This window comes from Pteropus vampyrus, unplaced genomic scaffold (assembly GCF_000151845.1).
Source record: "Pteropus vampyrus isolate Shadow unplaced genomic scaffold, Pvam_2.0 Scaffold33, whole genome shotgun sequence".
NCBI lineage: Eukaryota > Metazoa > Chordata > Mammalia > Chiroptera > Pteropodidae > Pteropus > Pteropus vampyrus.
The window spans coordinates 4583345-4610059 of NW_011888814.1; the positions used below are offsets into that span (position 1 = coordinate 4583345).

Consider the following 26715-nt stretch of genomic DNA (forward strand, 5'->3'; position numbering starts at 1 on the left):
CTTCTAATACTTGAGCTCATGAGAGAGATTGCTGTGAATTACAGTGATTTCGTTTGGTGCATCACCCTTTTCTTTCTCAGTGAAACCTTTGTGTAAGTGGTTAGAATTTTATGTCCTATAGCCTAACCCCTCTCTCTCATAGAAATTCAGGCAGCTGAATCATTGCCATCAGTAAACTTTATGAAGTCTTATTTCTCCTATTTCCTTTCTGAAATATCCAGTTTTGTTTTTCTTAATATTAATCTATGACTACACAATTTATATGCATGATATTTTATATGCAAAGGTAAAAATCAAGTAACAATATATGTGGTAAATGTTATCCAATATATAAAAATTGGGACATATATATTTTACCAATTATATCTAAATACATTTATTTCATAGTAACAACATTTCCCCTCCATAATTTCAAAGTTTAATTGGGAAAAATCTTAAATAAAAATATCTTCTTAGGATTGAAGAGTAAGGATCTTAAATTTATTTTTCAAATGAATATTTATTATTGAATTTCTATATTGCTATATACTCACTACAGAGGTTATAATAGTTGTTTGTTCTCTGATTCTTTTTCATTACTGACTCGCTTCTATGCAGAATAAACTTTATATTCTCAGAAGTATCCTAAATGTCTTTTCTAGTTTTTTCTATTTAATCTGCTTGACTTTAGCCTGAGGGCTTAATAGATAATCGTAGCCAAAATGAAAGTTAAAAATTAACTCAGAACTAGTTTGCAATCTGCCTGGTACCAAAGATTTGCAAATCTCTAATTCACTCAGCTCTTGGGAGCTGAATTAATTATGGCAAATCACATTAATTTAATTATTCACTAAGCCTTTATTAAAAACAAATCTATTATGTCACATAGAACGCATTGTGAATTTGCCTGAAGACTCTCGGCTTGTCCATGTATTATGAAATTCCTATTTAGACATTTAGTTTAGGAGGGAACATGGATCATGTAGTGAAGCAGTAGGTTTCTCTTGCTGTCGTTTAGGTCCACAGGCCTTCAATTCAGTTCACATTTACTGAATGTCTGCATTGTGCATATCCCATAGGTTATGCCTCATTTCCTCAGAGGTTACAGATAAAAACCTGATGTAAAAAATGTACATGAATAATTACAATACACGGCGAACAGAAAATATATAATTGGTTAAAAAATAAAAGGAGAAAAAGATGGGCTCTGACAAGATTAGAAAAACTTCACAGATGGAAAAGGAAGGTCTTAAGGGAGCAGAAGGACTTTGAAAGGCAGAAATGGGAGAGTGGCAAGGAAGGCACTTGAAACAGGAGATAGTTAACAAGACACAGAGAAAAGAATGTGGCACGGCCTGTTTAGAGAGCAAACAAGTTACGCTGAGGTAGCAGGTGAAGTTTTGAGGTGCATGGTAACCCTCAATTCAGCCCGTCTGGGTTAAAATCTTAGTATTGCTTCTCATTTGCTATGTGACCTTTGGCAGTTTACTAAACCCCATAAGCCTTTCTTTTTCTTTGAAAAATGGCCATGATAACATCACATCATGATGTTGTGAGAACTGAATGTGCATTCATGCATATAGAGGACCAGGACTACGTTACACAGCAACACTGTGCAATTTAGAAAGTTTTGACCTTCTCTCCCAGAGATACAACCCTTCACCAGGGCTCTCATATCAGTAAGCGGAAATGAAGATGGATTTGAGTCCCCTTGCCCCTTCAGTCAAGCATCTTTGTGCAGGGCACAACCTGCACAGCTGTACACAAAAATCCTGAAGAAACGGTTTAGCATAGTGCCTGGTTATAACAAGAACTCAGTAACTACTGGCCGTCGTTATAATTATTAGGTGGCAATCGACGCCAAAGCACAGAGCTGAGGCTCAGTTGGAGACATCTGGTTAAGTCTGTTATGAAAAGTGATCGGTGTATTCACAATGCACACCTAAGTCTTAGAAAAGAGTTCAGAATTGGAAAGCGACCTGATGGGCGTCCATTCCTGACTGACCCTTCTCCCACTAGATGGCGCTGTCTTTCATGCAGGCACAGCTTCGGCTTGTTTCGTAAAGCTGACCTCTGGTTAGAAATGGCTTTTATTTACTAATAACTCGATCAATAGCCAGGTGGTATCTGTCACCCACAGGCTTCCTTCAGCTCTCTGTGGGAGAGGAGGTGTTGCTTCTCTCTCAGAGCATGCGTGTTGCTCCATATACTTAACCACTGCTCTAAGAAATGATTCTCAGGGGACAGTAGAGGTCAGTAAGCCACGACGAGGAAACTCCATTAACTTCCAAACACTTTGAATTCAAAACCAGAATATCATCAATAATTAATTTACCAGATAACAGCGTCACTTTATTATTTGTCCACTTTTGGCTTTGTTAGAGTGGGAGTTATTCTCCAGACACGTAGTCTCCATGCCAGAGAAGAGGATCCTGCCCAACTTAAGTCCTAAGGCTGTATTTTTGCTATTTCTGTCTTCATCTTTTTTGATTTATCTAGTTCTACAGAACTTGTGAGCTTTGATACACGAAAGATAGTTTTCTGAGTCTTTTAATTAACTTGCATGCATCAAATGATTAGGATAACTTGCTACTAATGAAATTATATAATAAATTTAAGTTCGGTTGTGAGTATATCACACATCTTTACGTATTTTCTACTTTTGTCACTCTTTGAGGAGAAAATATGAGACCTCAAGAGTATTTTTAAAAGATTTCTGCAAACCATTTCAAACAATATAAATGAACTTTTTAAGCAATGCAAACTATAAAGAGCTTTTTGCTGCTCCACCCATGCATTCTGGGAAATGGTGGGGCAGAAATTGTGCTGCTGCTTCTCCATGTTCCTTTGTGAACAGAGCACCTCCTATTACTTTGGAACAAAGTCTACATCTTGATGTTAATGGTAAAACAGCAACAAAATGAGGAGAGAGATAGGAAAAACTGCTAAACTGGATCGTGACGTTTTCCTGCCTAACATGCTCCTGTGGCTTTCTCCCATGTCCCGCTTTGCTTCTCACGGGCAGAGCACTTGAGGGACAGACTCATCCACAGTCTTCGAAGGTTACATCTTTGTGAAAGGAAGAGTGTCTGAGCATAGGAGGTGGAGTTATATTAGAACACCCTAAGGGAGCACGTGTTCAGAATATTCAGACTATACAAACAGCCTTTAGAGATTCTGAAGGTAGACACAATTGACCCTCGGTCACCCCAAGGAGAAAGCTTTTTCTCACCTCCGCTCCCCTGAAGGAAGAAATAAAATAAAATCCTGAATTCTCTAGTTCAATGTATAATGTCTTCCATATTCTGACTCCTGCCTAAATCTCCTGCTCATTTACTGCAGACTCCCCAGTGCATTCTGTGACCAGATATAGTAAATGTTTGTAATTCCTCCCACATGTACCATTTTCCCTCAGATCTATGTGCATTTTCTTTGCCTGGAATGCCTGTCCCTTTTTAGGTTATCCAAAGATGTTCATATCATCCTCAGTTCATGCCTTTATCTTCTCTGTGACACAGTCTTTGTCACACCCTCCTGGAAACTAAATATCACCTTCTTTTAGTCATCTCTTCATCTCTTCCATTGACTGAGGGTATGAACTGCATCGTTTAGTATTATCATTGTACCTGGCACATAGTTGCTAATAAATCCATGCCTGGCAAGTGAGTGAATGCAGTTCTACTCATAGGGAAATACATTTCATTTAGGTGGCTCAGAAATAACTTAACGACTGTGAAAGAAGCTGATATGAGTCTTATTTAAGAATTAATCTATTAGCCTTTATTTTAAAATCTAAAATAAAAGACGAACAAGATGACAAACATTGCAAACAGAAATTTTAAAAGTAGGGAATGTTTGGGCCATAGAACATAAAAGGATAGCATTATAGATTCTTAAAATTGAAAAGGAAATCAGAGCTCATCTCATTCCAGGATGAATTGCAATATTTCAGCTGAAAAAGGGGGAATCCAGAGAGGTAAGAGACTATTTCTTGGAACTTTTCTTTCTGTTGATTTTATGTCATAGGAAGAGTATCGTGGGAAAGTGAGCCCTAAGGAGAAGCTAGAATTGAGAACTACAGAGTGAAGCAGAATTCTCAACCACTCCCAAGGCGTTTCCGACAGTGGTTATGCCACAGTCCTCCCCTCCACCTCAACCACTTAGTGTGTGTGTGTGTGTGTGTGTGTGTGAGAGAGAGAGAGAGAGAGAGATGATTTTCTAAGGAATTATATTAGAACAATTTTAAATTCTACCTAAGTTTCTGTTATATGATATTCTTTTTATTCTAAAGTGGTTAGTATAAACTTCAAAATAACAGATTTGTGTACATCAGTGGCTCTTATTCATAAAATAAGGAAAACAAAGGGAGCTAAGAGATACTTTTCAGATAGAGAAGGCATAGGAAAAGGAAGTAACATTCCTAGACTTAGTGAAGTTGTATATGGGTCTTATAGTCCCCTAAACATAAGAACCCTGGGTCTCTCTTCCCCACACTGAGAAGCAGGGGAAAGGGAGAGAAAGAGGGGAAACAACTGAAAAGAAGCCTAGCAGTTAGTGAGATGATTCTGGAACAGAAAACAAACCTAAAGTTTGCTAAATCCAATTGTCAGTTCTTAGTCTTCATCGTACCTGACCTAGCAGTAGAATTTGATATAGTCAATTACTCCCTTCTGCTGCAAATATTTTTCTTCCCTTAGCCTTCAATGTCTTTAGTTTTGTATCTCCACATACTCATGTGATGAGGTCCTCTAGTCTCATGGACGTGATTGTATGGCTAATCACAGCAAGAACTGTATTTTTAATTCGTGAAGGAAGGCTTGCACGAAGACTACCTGTGGGCAACTGAGGAGTGTAATAGCAACAGGTGCCTTAAAACATAAAAGTATGACCAAAACAAAGCGGAGTGAGGGTCCTATGGAAAGTAGCCTCACGGGGTGATCTGATCATAAATTCCTAGCAGGGCAGGTCATGGCGGATAGTCATGTCTCGGGCCTATGACTTCTTTAGTGAAAGGTTTTAAGCCAGCCCTGCTGCCCATCATTCTTGTGCATGTAGGTTAACATACCTTTGAAATGCCAGAAGTAATACTTCCCCGGGGGGGGGGGGGTATTAACCCTCAAGAGAGCACAGAATCTCGTTAACTGTCCTGAAATCCAGTCCCCACCTTGCTTTCGCCAATCTGCCTTAGGTCTCCTCCATTTTAAATGAATAAAATAAGATGCAAAACTGCTATTCTCTGGAGCATTTGAGATCTTGCTCCCCAGCATATGTCATCAGTTTGGGTGAAATTTAACTCCTTTAAAAATTCTCTACAGATTGGGATATTTCGTACATTGACCAGGCCAGGAAGCCTCATTTCTCCCTGGCAGTTTGCATTCAATGCTACTCAAATGCCTTGTTCCTAAAATAAAAATTGGTAGTTACAGGGATAGTCTCTCTAACCCCGCGCTCCAGCCATTTCAACCTAAGACTCTTCATATCAGTTGCTATAATTATCATCTTGAAACAGAACTTGCATTTCTTGCTATATAAAGATAGACGGGACATGTTTTGGATGTCAGTGTCTTTATACGTTCCTTCCTCAGAACGACAGTAGTATTCAATAGTCCTTGACTGTTTGATCACCTTTCCCTGAAACTCACCCTCACCAGAGGGTACCAGACAAAACCACATGCACACTCTGTGCAAGAATCTGATCCACTTTGTTTCCATTTTGAGAAAACCATCGGGAAAAACCAGCATCCAAAAAGGCAAATGTGGAAGTGATTATTAGCATTATAAACAGATTATTCTTTTAAATATTTGAATTACTCAAAGCATACTTTATTGTATGTGTTTAGATGATTAACTGCTTGAGGAATAGACCTCATAATAATGGTGGGTACCATGGTCATTGCATTATTATTATTTTCATTATTATTATTACTCATGATTACAGATGAATAAATTGAGTATCGGAAGATTTAAATAGCAAATCTAAGGTGACAGAGACAGTTAAGTGGTAAGACAAGACTTGTTCATAGGTCTATGTCATCAGTAACAATCTCATTTATTCACCACAGTCTTTTTTTATCCTATTATTTTAAGCATTATTTTAAATAGTGTACGATGTAAGATGTATAAGAACTATTATAATACAGGCATAAATAGATTGGTATAAGAGCAGAAGTGTCCTTGAAATGTGCCAAACCACATTTTAAAATGTTGGGTATAGATTTTCCATAAATTGCATTATGCTCTAAATCTTCATGTGAATTTTTAATATTATAAGTTAAAAAAAAGTATTGTGTAAAAATCAAAGAGTTTCACAATACTGGTTGTTTTTTGCAAGAATTCTTTATTGAAAAATTCCAAGTTAGAGTAATAATTATAAAATGCTCACAATATTCTCACCTTCAACCTTCACTATTCCAAGACACAGTTAATAGTGGTAGTCATACAAAATATTTTTCGAGGTTTGCTCCAAGGATGATTGAAATTCAACTTCTTTTATCACGAGAGGAGTTAGTTCCCCTGAATAAGGTTTTCCAAATTTTGAAATAAAATTGGTAAATCTATGTGTTTATTCATTAACACCAAGTAGAAAGAATGGATCAGAGATATAAGAAGAAAAACAAAAGCATACAGTGCTCCTCTAGGCCTAGAGAGTAGAGAGTTTCAGGAAATAAGAAAGGGATCAGCGGCAGCAAATCCAATAGAGGGCCTGAAAAATAAGAAATGAAAAATGTCAATCAACCTTAGACACTAGGTCACTGAGACACTTAAGAAGAGTTGTTTTAGTGGAGTGATGGGGACAGAAGCCAGATGGCTTTGTGAGTGCTGACAGTGGGCAGAGTTAGGCCAAGGATTGCCATGTCAAAACAAATTTAAGGCGGATTATTTTTATTAGAAAACCAGTAAGACACTGAACTTTACTGGGTTTTTAAAATAGAAAACAAACAACCGCTCCAATTAAAATGCTGATTTTTCTGCTTGCTTTATATCTGTGGCTCACTTTTTTTTAGACTATTTATATTCTATAACTTGACCTAAAGATTCTTGATCAGATTAGATTTCACTGACTGTCATATCTCCATCTGTGAATCAGATTTGCAGCTATTAAACGTAAATCAAATGAAAGACAGTAAATTCATACAAGATTGTATTTAATGAGATTTGACATGAGTCTAAAAGATAAAGAATGAGAAATGGTGTGTGTTAAAATTGATTAAACGTGGATTTGAATCTGCAGATGCACACATTTACAGATTTGTCTCCTGAACAACTAATTTAAAAATATTCCTCGATCGTATTTAAGTTGTTTTGCTTTGTCCCTTTAGCAGGACCCCTCTCTGCAGCTGAGCTGGCAGATCATTTGTTTTCATGAGAGCTCTTTGAACCAGTCAGGACACAGTTAATCTTATTATACCTCTGTGGGCTTGTGTTTCTTTTGATGAGAGTCTAGAGAAGTCATGGGTAATACTTTACCATGTGCCAGGAACCACTTATGTTTCAGTTGTACGAGGTCAGATCTTAATTTAGCCACCAACTGGGCACTTAATTTTAGATACGCAGAGGAACACACGGGCTCCAAGGCATTTCCTCTAGTTTAGGAAGGCAAGGCCCTGGATAAGAATGACAAGACGATCATTCCAAAAGGTGAGATTATGAAATATTTGATCTGTCCCTCACCAACCAGCTTATTAAGTATTTAGGATTGGGACTATTTTAAACAGATTGAAGTACGTGTTATGGTAGCATCTCATTACTTTCTTTCCAATTGATCAACTGTAGGTTTGCCTGTCTAGGGCCTTTCTAATTACAGAGTTGTTTTTGTTTGTTTATAGAATGTTAACTCCATTGCATACTTTTTAAACGTAATGAAAAATAATATCGTGAGAAAACAGATCAAGAATAAATATGTTTATAGGAAGTGTCGATATACACACTGTGGAATCCCAAAAGGGTCTTAGCTTGCCCTGATTTCTGACACAAAAAATTAAATTATTTTTGTCAATAATTAAAATAAATTTGTATCAAGGCCTTTTCATCACTTGTAGCAAAAGATGGATGCTTTATAATCAGATCAAAAAGTTCCTTTAATTTTCTTTAAATCAGATGAAGAAAAGGAACTCAATAGAATTGAAAATTCACTTCTGCAAATTAAGTCATAGAATCATGAAGTTGTCAAGTCTTTAGAGTTTATCTGATACCATTACTTATCTGGTTGTTAAATGAAGAGATAATTTCTAAGGAAATTTCTGCAACTAAAATGAAATGATTTCTATGAAATAGCAGTGATGTAGACAAGTCCTAACACTGCCTTGTGCTGAGAACATTAAGTTATTATCATAAAATATAATTTTAGATTTCTGTTGTTTTTATGGGAATACCTTGCTTTCAAATGAAAATTTACTGAAAATATATTCCACTGAAGTTGTTTGATAGGTTTGCTAGTTCTTTGCTTAAATCCTTTTTGAAAATTTTTCTGAGGCTTATGAATATTAGAATTACCCTCTGTTCATTAATCCCATGAGAGTAGCTGAGTCATTAATTAGAGCATACTGTAGTGGTTAAGCCTATGTGGATCTAGTGTCAAATGACTATATTTATATCCGCATCTCTACCACTCACTACTTGTGCTGGCTTGGGCAAATTACCTAAATACTCTGTGCCTCAGTTTCCTCATCTGTATAATGGGGAGAAAGCATGTTGTAGAAATTAAATAACATAATCTATTTAATGTACTTAGTGTGATGCATGTGACAGGTAAGCACTCAATAGATGTTACTTATAATAATTATTAAATTCAATAAAACAAATATTTATTGAGGACCTTGCTTTGTGCTTGGCTGTCTGCAAAACCTTAGAAGAAAGGGGATAGATGGATGTTGTTTCTGGGGAAAAGTCTAGAATGCACTATTTAAAGGCAGCAAACTTCCTGAGGGCACAGACCTTATTGTCGTATGTCTAGTGCTATGACTACAACAGAGCAGACACTGAATACCTATTTTTGAATGAGTGAATAGAATGTTCTGAAACCCCTTAGGGAAAAAATAATAATCACTGAGAACTAGTAGATCAACTCTCCCTTGTCTTTTTGACTTAATAGAAAATGGAAATGTACTAAACACTGTGCCTCTGTATTTCAACAAGGTATTTCACAGTATGTCTTGAGGATGGTCTTGTTATCTAAAAGGAGACATTAATACTAGGTGTTGGTGTCTTTGGGTAGATTTGTAGCTGAATAAATATATAGATCAGTATCAACCTGAAGGCCTCAGTCCTGTGCCAATTTCTGTTAAACATTTATCATTATTAATGGAGCAGATGGACGTATAGAAGACATGGAGATAGAACTGCAACTAGAACAATACTTGGAGAGACAGAAAATGCATTAGATCTTAGCAAGCTGAAATAAAGGTCAAATCTAAAAAATAAATAAATAAAATGTAATAAAATTAAAGAGTCCAGCACAAAATTGCACAGCAATTCTGCAGAGTTTGGGAAAACAGAGATCTGAATCAAGTGTGTAACATAATAGCCCCCAAATTCATCTGCTTTTGGTATAAATTAACAGGTCAATAGTGTCAAGGAAAAGCAAGGCAGTCATACCTGCTTAATATGGTGTTTGTCTGACTGCAGCTGTTGTGCTACAATCAGAGCCCATGGTCCAGGGCCACGTTCAAAAATAGAAGGATAAAAGGGTGTGTTTATGGGAAAGCAATTGAGATGGTGGAGAGAGGTGAACCCGCATCACAGGAAGAACAGTGGTCCAGCCTTGGGAGGAGAAGGCTCAGTGGAGACCTGACAGCCTTCCTGGGCAGAGAAACCACATTTTCTCAGGGCGACTCTGAGGGATGGAACTAGGATCATAGAACAATAATTTGAGTAGATGGAATTAACTAAAATGTTTCCCGTAATTGTTAAGACTGGCTAAAGAAGAAGGGGAGTGTGGGGATATAGTAAGCTTCTTGTCACTTTGTTGTGCAAGCTGAGATTGGAAAATTACTTGTTCGGCATATTGGAAATGGAATTTACAGGTGAGGCTACCTAATGGTCTTTAACCCAGAAGTCTGGTAATTCTATAGAAAAGGGAGGAGAAGGAAATAATGAATGTGTCAGAGTGCCTGCTCAAGGGTGAGGAATAGAGCTAAAACTGCCAAACGATCTTTAAAATTCTACTTCCGAATTCCAGAGGAGTTCAATCACAGACCAATAACAGGTAATGTTTATTGACCACCTGCAATACGTCAGACACGGCTAATGAGGCAGCTAATCTAGGAGGGCAGGATTTGAATGAGGTTTCAACTACTCAGTTGTCTCCAGCAGAAAGAAATCAGTGGCCTGTATATGATTTCAAAATAAGATATGAAGAAATGCAATGACTCATATATTGTTTGAGTGATTTTCAAATGGAAAAAGATTTAACTTGAGCACCAGACAGGGACTTCAGCCGTGTCAAACAAAATACACCATGTAAAAATATTTTTTAAATATTTTAAATGAGAAAATATGTGTATATGTATATGTATGTATGTATATATGCAAATACATATATATATATACACATACATTGCTTTTTATTATGGCCTGGAGATGTTTAATTTTTATTGCTATTATAGCTAATGAATGTTGTCAAAACACTTTTACTCACCCTATAACTCAGTTGTATAAACTAAATGTAGCTATTTTATTACCTGTAACTTGTGTCACCTTCCTCAGGGGCTGCCATTCACTAATTAGTGGAAAATAAACTTTTGATCTCTTGCAGACAGACACAATAACTTAGATAATGAAGTCATGGCTTGGATGACTCAGGCAAATAGAGGCGTCTTTCAGATTTCTGTATGTCCCCAAGCCAAGAAACTCTCTCCACCAGGTTTCACCTGCTTGACTATAAATTTGGGCAATTTTGTCTCTTCTCAGTGTCACCAAGGTCCCTGACTTGCCAGGAAGTGACCTATCTCACCACCTGTAAGGCTCAGCCTGGGGGTCAGATGCTAGGCTCATTTTCGGGAAGGCTTTTTGAGCTTTGGCTCTATAAAATCAATCTTAGTTCCTTCAAAGTGGTTGGTCATATTCGATTAAATGAATATTATTCTCATACATTATACTTTATCCATGGCATTAAATATCCTTCAAGGATATGAATTTTAACTGTATAGATTCCCATTGCTTAGGTATACAATAAAGTCTTATGCAAATTTCCTCTTGCTGGACATTTTATATTGTTCCTTATGTTTTGGCAGTTTAAACGTGGCCGAGATGAACATTTTCATGTAAAAGTATTTTTCTACACATCTGATTATTTTTATAAAATAGATTCCTAGAGTTAGAATTACAGGCAAAGGGTAGAGCTTTCGAAAATCATATTATCATACTAGCTTGTGATAAGGGCACATCTATTAATACATTACCTTTTTATGGACCATGCTTGCTCTATTCTTTTCTATTCTATGTTTATATTCCCGTAGAAATCCACATACTTGTGAACCTTAAGCTCCTTCCAATTCTGTGTGTGTCGTTTTCAAAAGCTATCATTGCATCTTCCTACATCTCTATCATAATTGAATTTAACTTGGAAATCAATAACAGAAGGTAAAAATGTCTAATTTTATAATGTGAAACTAGAGACAAGCAAAACTAGTACAGTTTTTGTCTCTAGCGTATTTACCTAGAAATGAAACCTCAGTTAGTACAATCCCAAAATTGGAAGTGAACTTGGAAAAAAACATATATATGACGTAGAGAGAAAACACAAGTTTATTTTATTATTTTGCTCATTTTATGAGTAGTGTATATTTGATTATCCAATTATTCATTCATTCAGGGAATACTTATCACATGCCAGATGTCATACTTAGTGTCTAGAGATCAATATGTCCATTTTTCCTTTTTATATCAGTTCTAAAGTGTTGAGTTGTATCTCTTTGAGGCAACATAAAAGTTGCATTAATATTCTGCGCTAAGATCGTGTGTGTGTGCGTGCGTGTGTGTGTGTGTGTGTGTGTGTGTGTGTGTGTGTGTGTGTCTATCAGCAGAACAAGTTGTGCTGTTAAGGAAGATGCTGGTCTAGTTCTTCCTGTCATCCATAGGATTTCTCTCTAATTTAAAGGCAAATTCCACAAAGAGGGAATTGCTGTAATTTATATCTTATAAATAAAAGTTACATTTGCCTGTGGGGTGGAACCTAATTCTGACAGAGACTTACCTCCCTCCAAAAGCTCTTGGGAACACGTTGACTCTGTTACTGAAATCAGCCTAAAAAGCCATTTATTTGATTTGCCACTTTGTGCTAGAGGATACTGAAAAAAAAAAAAAGTGTGTGGCCACCAAATAAAAACTAAAGTTATAACAAAATTTTATTTATATGGATATCAGTATATCTTTAAAATTACATATACGAATGATCAAAATGCATAAAAATGAGGATGAGTATTGTTTTAATATAATAACTATTTTCTTAACAAAATCAAAAAATGAAAGTGTTCTTTAACCATTGCCGTTCCTCTGATAGGTCAGGCACTGATGATTCTCTCAGGGACCTCAAGCAGATGAGCGCTTCACTTAAGGACCATAGCAGTTTCAAGGTAAAAGAAAATTTCCTTTGGGTATCAGGGTTCCCCCACCTTCCATACAGCAGAACCTGCACGTCCTTCAGAACCTCAGGGTTTGCATTTGGGCTAGCCTCATATAAAACTGTAAATCGAACCAAATTTTACTGTTTTGCTCTTTTCTTATCCCCTCTCATCACCTCCCACCAGACTCAGTCTTAGACCCTCTGCCATCTTTCCTACCCCATGCCACCCTCAGTACCTCCTCCAAGAGATTCTGGTTCTACACTGGGGACCAATATGGGACTATTGGCATTTTAAAAGGGACACTGGAAGATGGAATAATAAGCCCTAAAGAACAGATTCTCTCAGTAATGTAACAGAATTACACTGAAGTGACAGGTGCTGGGGACGGTGTGATATGGACACAAAGCCCTTCCTTGCACCATGGAAGCACCTCTGGGAACTCTTAGGGCCAGCCTCGTTTAAGACCCACAGAGATGGTTTCAATTTTGTTTTGCCAAGACAGAGTGTGAGGGTGAATGAGATGAACAGACTTGGATGTTGTTGGAAGTAAGCCAAACTAACAGTTCATGGGGAACAAAGTCATATTCGCCCTGGTTCAGGGAAAAGGAGGACCTTAGTTGGTCCTGTGCTTTGGGGGCGCCCATGTTTCAAGAGATGCTCTGAGGAGCCTCACAGACTTATCAGCAGTACAGTGTTTAGCATGGATCACTGATCGAAGGTAATTTTAGAGAGCCCGATACAGAGAGGTACCATGTAGCCGGGTTCACTCCTGCATCATATCTTGCAACATTGCCTCAGCCTCCTCAGTCAGGCACCAACTGGTATGTTAATCCTAAATTGTAACAGTAATGTTTAGACTCCAAAACAAAAAGTACAGAATGAAGGCAAGTCTAGGACACGTGAGACAGTCCTAAGCAACACAAAGCCTTATTGTACAAAGCCGAAGATAAAGATTTATGCGTTCCTGGAAGCTATTTTTTATTTTTGGAAGTTATTGTCATTGAGAGCTGGCTGTTAGATCAGAGTTAGATCAGTGTGTTTTCTATTAAGGGCAACAGACCGTGGGTTGTTTTCCTGCAGCTTCGGAAAAACCTTCAAAAACGAAGGCACCCATGTTTTTTCTAGACTCTACTTATTAGCTCTGTGACATTGGATGGGTTTTTTAACCTCTGGAAACCTAAGTTTCCACTTACGCACAATGAATCTATAATGCAAGGCAGTGTATGCAAAGTGCTTTGCACAGTGCCAGAAACAAAGCGATTGTTCAATAATTTATGGCTATTGTTATTAACAAAGATCATCTAAAGCTTACCTGATCACCAAACTTTCCTTTTCCCATTACCTAAATCTAAGGTTTTATTCAGCCCATCTGTAAACTAAACTAAAAATTATTGATATCTGAATAATACATTTAGCATTTGAAAATCCTTAATGTAAACGGTTCTTTACCTGTGGTACATGTGGGGGCCTCAGAGGATCCAGGAATTCTCTAAAATTTTATGCAAAATTTTGAGTGAGCCTGCATCCCTTTGGAGAGAGAATCCATTGCTTTCATCAAATATGTTCCTGGCCCAACGCGAGGTTAACTAGTGGTTTAAATGAAAGGGCTTACTGTCCAATATGATTGTCGCAATTATTTTGTAAATCAGCTACCTATGGAGAATAAATAAATCTTACTAGTGGACTTCTTCAGAACAAAATTGGCAAACTATTATTTAGAAAAGGTCACTTAATCTTTCTAGGCTAAGAACTGGGGCACCTGTGAATGGGTCCTAAAGGATGTCAAAATATCATTTGGACTTCCTCAGATACCTGGTTGGTACTTTACTTAAAAATAATTTCAGATTAAGGCTGGCAATAGACTGTTGCCAGCCTTCAATTGGGATTGAGTCCTGGTCATTTTAACCTTGAGATACAGATAAATAATTCTCTTCTAGCTCTTTTCATTGTATCTTGATGTCTCTAGATCTATTCCAATGATACTCTTTTGATTGTCTGTCCAAGGAGCACCTGTACACAGAACTTCACTTCATCCCAAGCTTTCAGCAAAAAGCTGGTGACAGCTTGTATCAAGTAGATATTGTTCAATGTAGTAAGAGTTTTCTCACGATTTCTATCTGGCTGTCATTAGAGATACAAAACAGTTAAGAGTCTTAGATGACTTCCTTCTGGATGACAGTTAAAAGGATATTTAAAAAAACAAATTTCTAACAGACCAACTCAGTTCTCCAAGGAGTCTGTGGTATCTCATATATTGGAAGCCTACATTTCAAACAGGGTTATAGTTAAACTGATGATTTAAATAGGTGAAAGGCTCTGTATCTCGTTACTAATCCCAGAGCCATGCAATCCCCTATCATCACAGTGATATCAGTGGCAAGGCAACAGGCAATGCCACAATTTTAACTTCATCATCTAATTGTACTGTCTGAAGGACTCAGTGCTTTTCCATTACTAATGAGTCAACAGATTGTTTCCAGTGACCACTGAGGACAACCATTTGCTATTGTTGATGAATAGTGGAAGGAGAGAAAGAAGACATAAATGAAAAGAAAGCATTTTTTCCACTCAGAGTGTTCCTAGGCCTAGAGTATCTCTACTAATAGAGCGAGAATACAAAGTGAAAATATGTGTAAAACTTGCAGAGCACACGAAATGAGCGTAAATCCAGATGTGGGGAAAATATTATATAAGAGGAGATAATCATAGATAAAGAAAGGCCAGAGAGGAATTGGAGGATTTCAGCAAGGGCTTCCATAGAAAGGACAACTTGAGCCAGGTTTGAGGCAGAGTGGGCCATGGGTGTGAAACTGCTGGAAGGGCCTGGAGGATGAGGAGGAAGAAGATATAAAAGCACAAAAGTGAGAAAAAGGAAGCCAAACACAGAGTGGGCAATCAAATTTGTTTAGTAATAATCAGTTCTAAGAATAAAGCAGAGCCTAGATTAAGTTAGTGTTCATTTATAGACTCAGTCGTTGATTAATTCCTTCGAAATACATTTAAAGACCGTGAACCATGAGATCTAGGCACTGGTGATACAGACAAATTCTCTGTTCTTATTGGATTACGTTCTGCTGGGAGGAGAGAAACAATGGACCAGTAAACAATAAAAGAGTAAAATAAAACACCACTTAAATCTGTCTGTTGACTAGAATCCCTAGGGCACATGTTGGCCTTTTGGGTAGAGTGAGGTATCATGGTGCGAGGAAACATGCTTGGTGGAGTGCTGCTACTATCTCATGGGCAGTCTCCAAACACTGTCACTCTTCTCTCTTTTCTGTTTCAAGGTGATAGTAAGGCCACTGGTGCAGAACAATAAAATCAAAATGATGCCATTGAGTTTGTGTGCAGTCTGTGCACAGGTCAGGGACCTTGGCTATAAGCATGTATAGAACCGTCCTTAAAGTTTGAACTTATCTAACCTTGAACAACGAGAAGAGGTAAAGCAAGTGTCAACTGTGTTTTGGAAATTGCCCACAAGATACTGGTTTGGGTTTTTTTTTCCCCTTGAAAAGATACATCACACAATGTAAAATTTCAGGTAAATAATACATTTTGGCTTGAAAAGTACCACTAATCAAAAACAATTTCATATTGGTCAGTCAGCCTAGCTGTAGAACTATTTGCATTTCTACCCTTACTAAATTTTCTAAGATAGAACAATTGATGCAATAGTAAGGAGAGACACTCACTCTTCTAATTTGATATTTGAAAGCACTAAGACAACAAGAAATAATTTATATTTTGTGTATTATCTTCAGAGGAGATGGGCAGGTCTAGAGCCATGGCTTATAATGGATATAATTGTGCCAGAGGGAGAAATGGAGAACCTGTAGGAGGCCTGGTCTCTGGTCTGGGGATAAAGTTAAGATGGTCCTTATCCTAACTCTTCAAACTTCCCGAGGGCAAGGCTAGGCGTGACTTTCTCCTCTTCTCTCTAGTTTAATTTAACAAATATATTCATTGAAGTTTCCCTGTGCCAAACACCTTTTAGAATAGAAAGGGATGCAGAGTAGAGATAGATGAGGTAGAGACCTTTACCTCAAAAAGCCTAGAGCCTGTTAGAAGTTAAACACAAACACAGAAACAAGTGCATTTCGAGGCAGCCAACTCAAACTATTGCTGGTGTGAGAAAAGGAATTAATCAACAAATAAGCAAACACAGCAGACACAGAATAAAGAGTAAAGAATGTGAAAGGCTCACCGTTCTCTATTCCTGCCACTGTCTCACTTCCTCCAGGTTAGAGTTTTAAATTTCTAACGTGCTGTGTAAACAATGTCTTGAGGAAACATGAACCAAAATTATTTTAAGTCAGAAGTATGGAAAAAGTGAATTGTTATGAACCCAACTGTAGCCACTGCTGAAAAGAAAATCAAAATTAGAAAATACTGACACCCAAAGGGCAGGTAGTTAAAGATTTCAAAAGTTAAAATGGGCTCCATATATAATATGAATTAAAATGTTAACCGCATTTGTCTTTGTTAAATGAAGAAAAGTGAATGCATTTTAGTTTTTCATTTTGCATCTTTCATGTTAACTGTATTGTGTTCTGTGCCATTTGTTGATGATAAGAAATTGCTTCTTTCAAAATTTTATTCAGTCATGGATTCTAATGATGACCCCGAAGAAGATCATCTTACAAGTTACGACATTCAGCTCAGTATTCAAGAATCCATTGAAGCCAGCAAGACTGTATTTTATCCTGAAAGGTAATGATCAAATTGACTATCCTCAACAAAATTTCTTTATGGTATTCATTTTGGCATAAGATGAAATGAATGACATTTCCCGACTCCTCCTCTAGGAAAATGCTCACCCTTCTTTTCTGGCAGAGAATTGGACAGCTTTACAAGGGCCACTGCATGTAGGGTTAGCAGTCTGATCTTCCACACATCCCCTTCTCAGGAGCAAGATAGAAATAGCCTAGAGGGGAAATCCCTAGTTGAATTCAATTGCACAGGATTGCCTATTTTCTAAATTAATATAGAATCAAAAGGATAATAAACTTTAACAAATTTGTATGTACAGTTTACACAACTGATATATAAATAAGTACATAGAGGTCTGTTCTGTGTTTTCTAGACCCTATTCTGCTACTGACTCAGGCAACTTTTACAAGTAATATATTCCATTTTTGAATCTTTAAATATGAAGAATAATACTAACCCACTTAGTCCATAAGTTCAATGAATGGGAAAAGAGTTGAGTGCTTTTATTATGTATGACAAAATAATATATAAACCAGAGCCTATTTCACAATCTACTATTCAAATGACAGAAGTTAACAAATTATGCATAAAATTGATGTTTTATGTTAGCAGTGTTTACAGAGTCTAAAATTGCAAAAGTAAATTTCTCAAGCAACATACATTATTCTTCTGACAAAAATAAATTTTAGTTTACCTTTATGTTCTATTGTAATATTTACAATCCTGTATTCTGAAATTTAGTACTAAATCTTTTTAGCACTAAATATTTTGAATAGATTTAATGCTAAAAAATGATTGCTTTTGAGCTTTAAAATATGGACATGTTGCATTTAAATTTCTGGTCTCTTTAATTTTTCCCTTATCTTAGACAGATTTTAGAAGTTTAGAGTTCCCAGGAAGACATTTACAACCCTGGAACGCCAGCAAATGTTTCTGCTTGGTAGAGTCAAGTCCATTTGTTATGAAATACTTTGTTTCCTTTAAATAAACACAAACGTCAAAGAATTGCCTTGAGAGGTGACATCATGACTTACTGGGCTGGTGACTAGAAGTTTGTTCAGTAAATGCTCAGCCTTGTGGATGATTTGATTAAGACTAACACACAGTGTGGTTCATAAGCTCTCGAATAAGCTGTCATTAATTGGTAGTTATTGAGTTCAAAGTGAGAAACATTACTGAACATAGAATTTTTGAAGTAGGAAGAAGCCTTAGTGATCTTCTTTGTCAATCCCATCATATTACAGATGAGGAGTGATGACTCAGACAGGCTAACTGGCCTCCCCGAGATCATGAAATCACAAAACCTGAACCCAGCTCTCCTGACTCTGACTCCAGTTTTTTATTCCTTTTTCCTTGCTTAGCACTCATTTCAGAGAAAGCATTATAATCCTGTATTTTGCCATTTTCACTAATGTTCCTAGGCTTACTGTATCATAAACATACTCTGTATCTGACATTTTTACAAGGGATAAAATCAGTTGTGTACATTTCCTCTAGATCTTGATTAAGATTATATACAAAAGCTCAATATAAATGAAAATTTTTGGTTCCTTGGAATATACCACTTTTATAAATAAGGCTCATTTTTCCTTTCTCTGGCAGATTTGTACCACTAAGTGATCAAAACAGAAAACTTGTAGAGGCCATAAAACAAGGTAAATGAGTGTATTGCCCACACAGGGATAAACTGGAGATTCTATCTTGCCAAGACGGAGATTTGTTATCAGTTCATGTCTTTAATTTAGGTCACATTCTTGAGCTCCAGGAGTATGTGAAATATAAATATGCATTAGATGAAGCTGATGAAAAAGGATGGTTTCCATTGCATGAAGCTGTTGTTCAACCCTTTCAGCAAGTACTTGAAATTGTTCTGGATGGTAAGAGAGCTGAAACAAGAATGTAGAAGTGGGACGTGTTCTCAGTGAACATCAAAAGCAAAAGAAAGAAAGAGAGAGAGAGAGAGAGAGAGAGAATGAAAGTTTATTTGAAATTGAGAAAAGGCAATCCCTATGTTTTAAACTTAGTTTACAAAATTTGGCACATTTTTTGAGGTTAAAGTTCACCCTTTGCATCCTTCTAAGAATATAACACAGGTTGGCAGGAAGATGTGCTTATTACAGAAAAGTGATAAAAGTGTGTATATGTATCACATGTTAATTGATTTGATTATAAATCTTTTTGCTTTGGAAATTGGTTGTTAATTTTTCATGCTGAACTATGTCTTAAAAGTTTCCAAAAAGTTATTATATAGTACAAGTAGTACTTACTATATTTGTTCTTATAGTACATTAAATTTTTTATAATGTATGCATGAATAAATGTCATGATAATTTGACCCAGGGTTAAATATTAATAATAATTAATAATAATTTTCATGTTCTAAAACAGCATTTTTTACAGCTTGGCATCTTATAAAACACTTTGAGAGTGCCCTATCTTTCAACCTTTAGTGTTGCCTCTAATTCTATGTCCTAGAAGATGATGATAGATACTTGATAATTAACCACCCAGCCAGCTAGACAGCTCAATAGGCAAATAGACAGATATAGAAGGTGATATCAAATACAGTATTTCAAACACATTCCGACACGATATATTCATTTAAACACATTCTCATTCCCATATTCTCAGACTTCATTTGGCAAAAACCAATTTTGAGTGCAGTTTAAAAAACAATATTAAAGATCGGGGAGCTGTTTTACAACTTATCCAGAAATGCGAATTTACAACCCATTTTTTTAAAAAAGAGCACCTTGAAACAGATGTTGGCTTTTCAGCGGTCAACTTTATTAGCAAGTCCATGTTCATCTATTTATACTGATCATCATTTGATAAACTTTACTCACATCTTCTTTTAGTCTTTCCTTTTTCATCGATTCACTTTGTTCAGTTTAATATGGATGATATTGCCTTATTCTGATCTATGTGATATCCTTTAAGTAAAGATTTTTAACTTTACACAACACTTTCCCATCTCAGCATCCTATAAGACACTCTGGGAGTTCAAGACCGCTGATGGAGAAACGCCCTTGACTTTGGCAATCAAAGCTGGTCTGGTGGAAAATGTAAAAGCTTTACTAGAAAAAGGAGTATGGCCAAACACCAAAAATGACAAAGGAGAGACGCCCCTTCTGATTGGTAAATGACCTTTTTTCTAGAACCTTTATAGTTTGAGACAAATAAATATTTAATAAGTATTTATTGCACACCACTATGTATTGGCTAAAATTATGTGACCTCGTCTCCTTCCATTCCCTGAGTTCCTCCCTTAACCTTCATCTGACCTGTCCTATGATTTTGTTCTCTTATCCCACAAAGAGATCAAATGAGAAAGATCCTTCAGCACCAACTAAACAGGATGGATCTGACCTAGCAGTTTTATGACACCAGAAATGCCAGTTCTAAAGGAATATTCTCTAGATAGGGTCTAGCTGTACGGAGGGTTGCATGTGTGGTATGTGTCCAAAGGAAAGAGGCAGAAAGGGGAGTCCAAAGAGAGACACCAGGTTCACATCAGAACAATGAAACCAAACTAGAAAGAGGGGCAGCCAGCAGATTCCACGTACTCAGTTCCAGGACTGGGTACCTATAAAGGATTCACCACTATGACACAACGAAGAAATAATGATAGACAGTCCTAAAAGTGTCATTTATCAGCTTCTTCTCAGTCTTGCGTATCCTGATGTTGGTTGACCAATAAGAATAGCAGGTCTGTTTGTAGGAGCAGAGAGATGAGATTAACTACAAATGACAAGAGATAACATTTCCTTTCTCTCAGAGACATAGGGTTATGGAGTAAGAATTTGGGCTTTGGCACCAATAAATAAATCTGTGGATTTATTTTTTCTCAGTTTTATTGAGATATAATTGACATATAACATTGTATCAGTTTAGGGTACATGACATGATTTATATATGTATATATTGCAAAATGATCAACACAATAAGTTTAGTTAATTTACATCACCTCACAGCTACAAATTTTTTTCTTATGATAACTTTTAAGATCTATTTTCTTAGCAACTTTCAAACATACAGTACAGTATTGTTCTGTGGATTTAAATCTTAGCTATGTGATTACAATCATGGGCCTCAGTTTTCTCATGTGTAAAATGAAAATATACCACCTACAATGCAGAATTGTTATAAAATTAGATAAATTATAAATATATTAAACCCCTGCCACATGATAGATGCTCAGGAGAAGAGAACCATTATGAAATTGTGTGTGTGCGCACGCGTGTGTGTGTGTGTGTGTATTTGCGTGCGTGCCAGGAGGAGGAGGAGGAAATCTAAGATAATTTATCAGCAATCACAGAGAAAGAGAATAAAGCACTGTAGGCTGTGGTCAGAGCTAGTTAACACTGCCACGGCTCCTATCCACAGAGAAATCACTAATTTTTTTAAAAAAACCACCTTGATTTTTTTTACCGGAAACTTAAGTAAAGTCAGGAACTTTATTAAAATATTTACATTCAACAACATTAATTCAACAATATCAATGCAACCAACATTTATTGAGAAGTCACATTAAGCCGGATACTGTGGGCAGCAGGGGAAGGATATCTAGGAGGACATTCTGCCCCTGGACATAACTTGTTAAATGAATAGTGTCACCACTGACTGGGGTCGTTCTGATCTGATTCTTTCTTGCTTACTCTTGTCCCATGTCAGAGCTTTCATCCTTCCCAAATTCAAATCAGACTGAACAACCAACCTAATCATTATAGTTAGGATACAGGCAAAGCTTCTATAACAAAACAACAACAACAACAAAAAGATACACAAAGCAAGCAAACAACAACGACTTCAAAAGAAAGAAGTTCATTTCTCTCTCACACAACGTTTCAGAGTGAGTGGCCCAGGGATGGCAGGGTGGCCTTGCCACTGTTACACAGAGCTTTCAGATGTCACCATTTGCCAGCCAGCAGGAAGGAGGAAAGAGGCAGCCTTGGAAAAGCTTCTCCACCCTTAAGAACATGGCCTGGATGTCCCACACAGCATTTCCGCTCATATACTATTAGCACAGATTGTGTCACGCAGCCACACTTAGGTACAGGGCAGTCTCTACCTAGATAGACTGTGACCAGCTAAAACTTGGGGCTTCTGTCGCTAAAAGGAAAAGGGGAAACATGAGTACAGAGGAACAGAGAGTTGTCTCTGCACACATGTTAACAAGCCTTATGTCATCATAACATGATGCTTTTCATAAATAAACCCGAGCTCTCTTCCTGAGCTGGCGCTGCAGGCACTGAATAGAATATTCTCCTATGGGTTGCTGCACCACTAGTAATGTGATCTATATTATTTTTGTAAAGGCATATACCATGGAGTGTCTGCAACAACATCCATGTATTTGTTGTTGTTGGTATAGACAGTCTTTGATTTCTTTAAAAAAAAGAAAGACACTTTTCCAGAGTTCAAATACTATCTCACTTTGCAAATATAGAATTAGTCTTTACTTGCTATTCTCAACCCACTTATTTCTTTAGAGACAAATAAGTCATGATTGTCACTCATCTGTTTTCTTTTTGCTTTATGTAAAAATTTTCTTTAATGCTTAATGCCCACAACAGAGCATTAAGCATTTCAAAGTTTCATTTGTTGGTTTCTCTTCCCTAGCAGTATCTGACATGAAAGGAAAGGGACTTGATCATTGAGTTGTCAGAATTGAAATATAATTAACATTTGGAAATAATATATTTAAAAAGCCAAATGGTAATATCAGAGAAAAGACAGAAATCTCATGAAGGAAATATTCTGGAGGTGTTCACTTCTGTCTCCATCACCCACATTTCTGGAGATTGAGAATTTTGGGGGGGTTATCTTCTTCAAGACTTTCTTTGTGGAAACCATATCAAGTCTTTTTAGGTTCATAGGAGAATGGGTCATCCATGGAATTTTCTCAGTTTTCTTCCTGATTCTACGGGCTACTTTGAAATTTGCTATTCACTATCCATTAGCTTATAAAAGAGAGATAAGAGAAAAAAAATGCTGTTCTTTTTATTTTTCTGTGCAATGTCATTTTGAGTTTTCTTAACCCAGTCCCATCATCCTTGTCTTTATTTACAGAATATCCTTAGATGGCAAAAAAAAAAAAAAATCACACTCTTGATTTTTCAGGCCTCTCTTTCCCATCTCTTTCCCATCAATCTCTCTTTCCCATCAACCATCTGGCCCTCACTATGGTACTTTGATGTATTACAGCCATGTTGCACAGTTACTTGCTGAGTGGTAGATATCTGATTTGTGATGATCTGACACTAAGAGTTTTTTACACTCAGACTCCCTCTCTGCCCACGCTCTATAGCTGGCATCACCTTTGTCCAGTCAGATAGCCATAAGATTGTCCTGGCCAGTGGGGCCCAAGGTACAGAAGAATCCAGTTAATTTTACTTCACACGTTTTCTTTCTCACAGATCGATATACATCCTCTTTACTCCATCTCCTCTTTCAATCTTCCAATCCTTGTCAAGATACCTCAGAAAACCCTTCTTTATTTGTATGTCATATGAGTCAGAAAATAATTCACTGCTGATAAGTAAATTACATGAGCAAAATACATACACCCAGAAAGAAAACAACAGAAATTTAAAATAAAGAGGAAAAGTGCCAGGAGACTACAAAGTCTTCAAAATTGCCTATAACCTATGCAAAGGTCTCTAATTCCCTAACTCAACTGAAACTTGGTTTTCTTTGAGCTTTGTTATTGAAGATTTTCTCTCTATATATATTTCATAAAATATATAAATATTTCATAAGTTATTTAAACATTCATTTAAATAAATATTTCATATATTATTTTAACATATATTTCATAAATTATTTCATTTGTATTTTACTTAGTTATGTTACACAAGTACTGCATCTTATTAGTTTTCATTATGTCAGCCTTTTATTGGTTAAGAATGTCTTTGTGGGTTAGCTTGGGAGGGGCTCCCCACAATGTACATTAGTATTTTATGGGAAATAAAACATGTTATTAGTCCCACCAAAATTCAGGTAGCTTTAGTTTTTAAATTATTTTTAGTTGAATAGACCTATATATATGCTGTTATTTTCATGAAGACAGACTAATAATATCTCTAATCAATATGTTCTCTGAGTCAGACTAAAGGAAAACAGGTCATGAGGGAAGAGGTTCATTATTTTAATACATTTTTATCTAAGAAAAAAAATACAATAGGAGGAACAAGAAGATAAATAAGGACACACCCCTTAGTTCGTTTAAATTATTGATGTTTGCTCTGCAGTCACACCAGCCAGAATGAGGTAGTTCACAGTAATTAGAGCTGCCAGTGGCAGGTGGGTGATTCAGAGAAAGGCATTTGTCAACAGACTCTAATTTAGACAGTGAGTAGTAGAAAAACTGAAATCTCACTGCAATAATGGCTTGTCTGCCTCCAAATGTGGTAGGCAAACTTTGTTTTTCATTTATGGTTTTTGGAGCCCTCTCCTTTGCCTTGACTTCAGACGCTTTCTGCATTCTGCCTCCTGGTTGCCCAGGATGGTCTGTGTGGGCCCTCCTGCCTTTCTCAGAAAACACCCAGATTCTGAGTTTCTCTTCAAACAGAAGACAGTATAGGTTTCTCTAGACTGTAAATTCCATAGATGAGAATTATATCTATCTTTTTCCTGTTGTCCACAGTGCCTTTTATATAGCTCGTACATATTAATTGAATGACCGAATGAATGAATGACTGTAACTATATTTATTTCCATTTGCAGAGAGTAGCATTCATCCTCCTCTGTTTCTTAATAAGATTTTACTTATTGATAAAAAAAAAATGCATTATCATCTTTCAGAAATATTTATATATAAACTGGGACGATCTCTTAATAATCTAATGGGAGGAAACACTTTTAAAAGTGTAATTTCAATTATTAGAACCAAACAGAGGGAGAGAGAGAAATCTGAGTTAATACAGCTCTGAAATTCTGAAATTGTAGTACATTAGCTGTCACATACTTCATCTGTTTAGAACTGGCCTACCTAGATTCAAATCATTTCTATTGCTACCCTCCCAATAAGAGCATGGGAAAGAGAAGTTCATACTGCTATTTTTCGTGGGAAAAAAAGCTCTTCTTTGAGGGAAAAAACTTGATAAACATTTACACATGTGGTCCTAGGACCCTAGAAGTGACGAACTGACGTTAATAATAATAGTTATCCTTTACTGAGCTCCTAGTATATACTAAGTATTTTATATATATAATTTAATTTGTACAACCCAACAGTGGATGTTTTCATTTTGCTAATGAAGAAATCAAAGTTTACCTAGATTATACACAACATCCTATCTTAGCGATGTGCACTATTTTCCCTGAAACTCTGAATCTTCTTAGGTCAGATTCTTAAAAAAAAAAAAAAAAAAAGGAGTATCACCTTGCATGCTTACAGTCTACAATAGGAATTTGGATGTAAGAAATAAAAGGAGTATGAAAAATCCGATATTCTCTTATAGAAGAGAACAACTAACATCTCTTTTGATATTAAATTTAGTAACTCGTTTAATACCATCTAAGATATTTGAGTTAATATGCCTACTCTCGATTGTTCTTTTTAAAATCGTCTTCAAGCTGTAAAAAAGGGCTCCTATGACATGGTGTCCACGTTGCTCAAATACAACACCAGCCTTGACCAGCCCTGCATCAAGCGATGGTCGGCAATGCATGAAGCAGCCAAGCAAGGCCGCAAAGATCTCATAGCTCTGCTACTGAAGCACGGCGGCAACGTCCACCTGAGAGACGGCTTTGGCGTCACACCGTTAGGTGTTGCTGCTGAGTATGGTCACTGCGATGTGCTGGAACACCTCATCCACAAAGGTACGTGAAAAGGAACTGCACAGTCCTGACTTTTCTCCTGCCTCTCGGATTTCCTCCTCTTCATTCCTCTCTGGCTCCTCTTCCTCTCCTGAGTGTGACTGGGCTTCAGGCTTTGGTACCAGGCCTTTGATAACCTCCTCGGTAGCCACCTAGGCCACAACTCAGTCAAACCCTGCACCCGATGACATACCTGCACATCTACGTGCCCAGCCCTGATTTCTCTTTCTAGAGACAGCCCGATTTTCACATAGACAGCTGGCTCACCAGGGTCTCATACTCATCTTCAAAACTAAATTCCTCTTCTTTTACTCTTTTGATTTAATAATTTCTCTGAACCAAGACTGAAAGTTTAGATTTATCTCTAATTCTTCTGTCACCTTCTTCTCCAAATTCAGCCAGTTGCCGAGTGCTGCGCTGTCTCACCTTTTCTCACCTGTTCTCACCTTGGCAGTCCCTCTGGTTTGCATCCTGGGCAGCCCTCTCACATCTTCCCTGGGCCAATGCAGTCGATTCTTACTGTTCTCCAGGTTTCTAGTCTCCCCATCAGAGGACATATACTACATAGTGAACTCATCTCCCCTTTCTGAAGGATAACTATAACACTGTAAACTATTCAAAAAATTCTTAGTGCCTCCCC

The 26715-nt window shown here is 36.9% G+C and overlaps 1 protein-coding gene across 1 annotated transcript in view; it reads left to right on the top strand.

The window, feature by feature from the left end:
* Nucleotides 1–26715, top strand: part of ASB15 (ankyrin repeat and SOCS box containing 15) — a 46161-nt gene that overhangs the window by 11195 nt on the left and 8251 nt on the right. The window contains exons 3-8 of the mRNA XM_023528948.1: nt 12479–12551; nt 17144–17252; nt 18855–18907; nt 18998–19129; nt 20232–20390; nt 25833–26078. Coding sequence (XP_023384716.1) covers nt 17146–17252; nt 18855–18907; nt 18998–19129; nt 20232–20390; nt 25833–26078 — 697 coding nt within the window. The 5' untranslated portion in view covers nt 12479–12551; nt 17144–17145. The remainder of the gene's footprint in view (nt 1–12478; nt 12552–17143; nt 17253–18854; nt 18908–18997; nt 19130–20231; nt 20391–25832; nt 26079–26715) is intronic.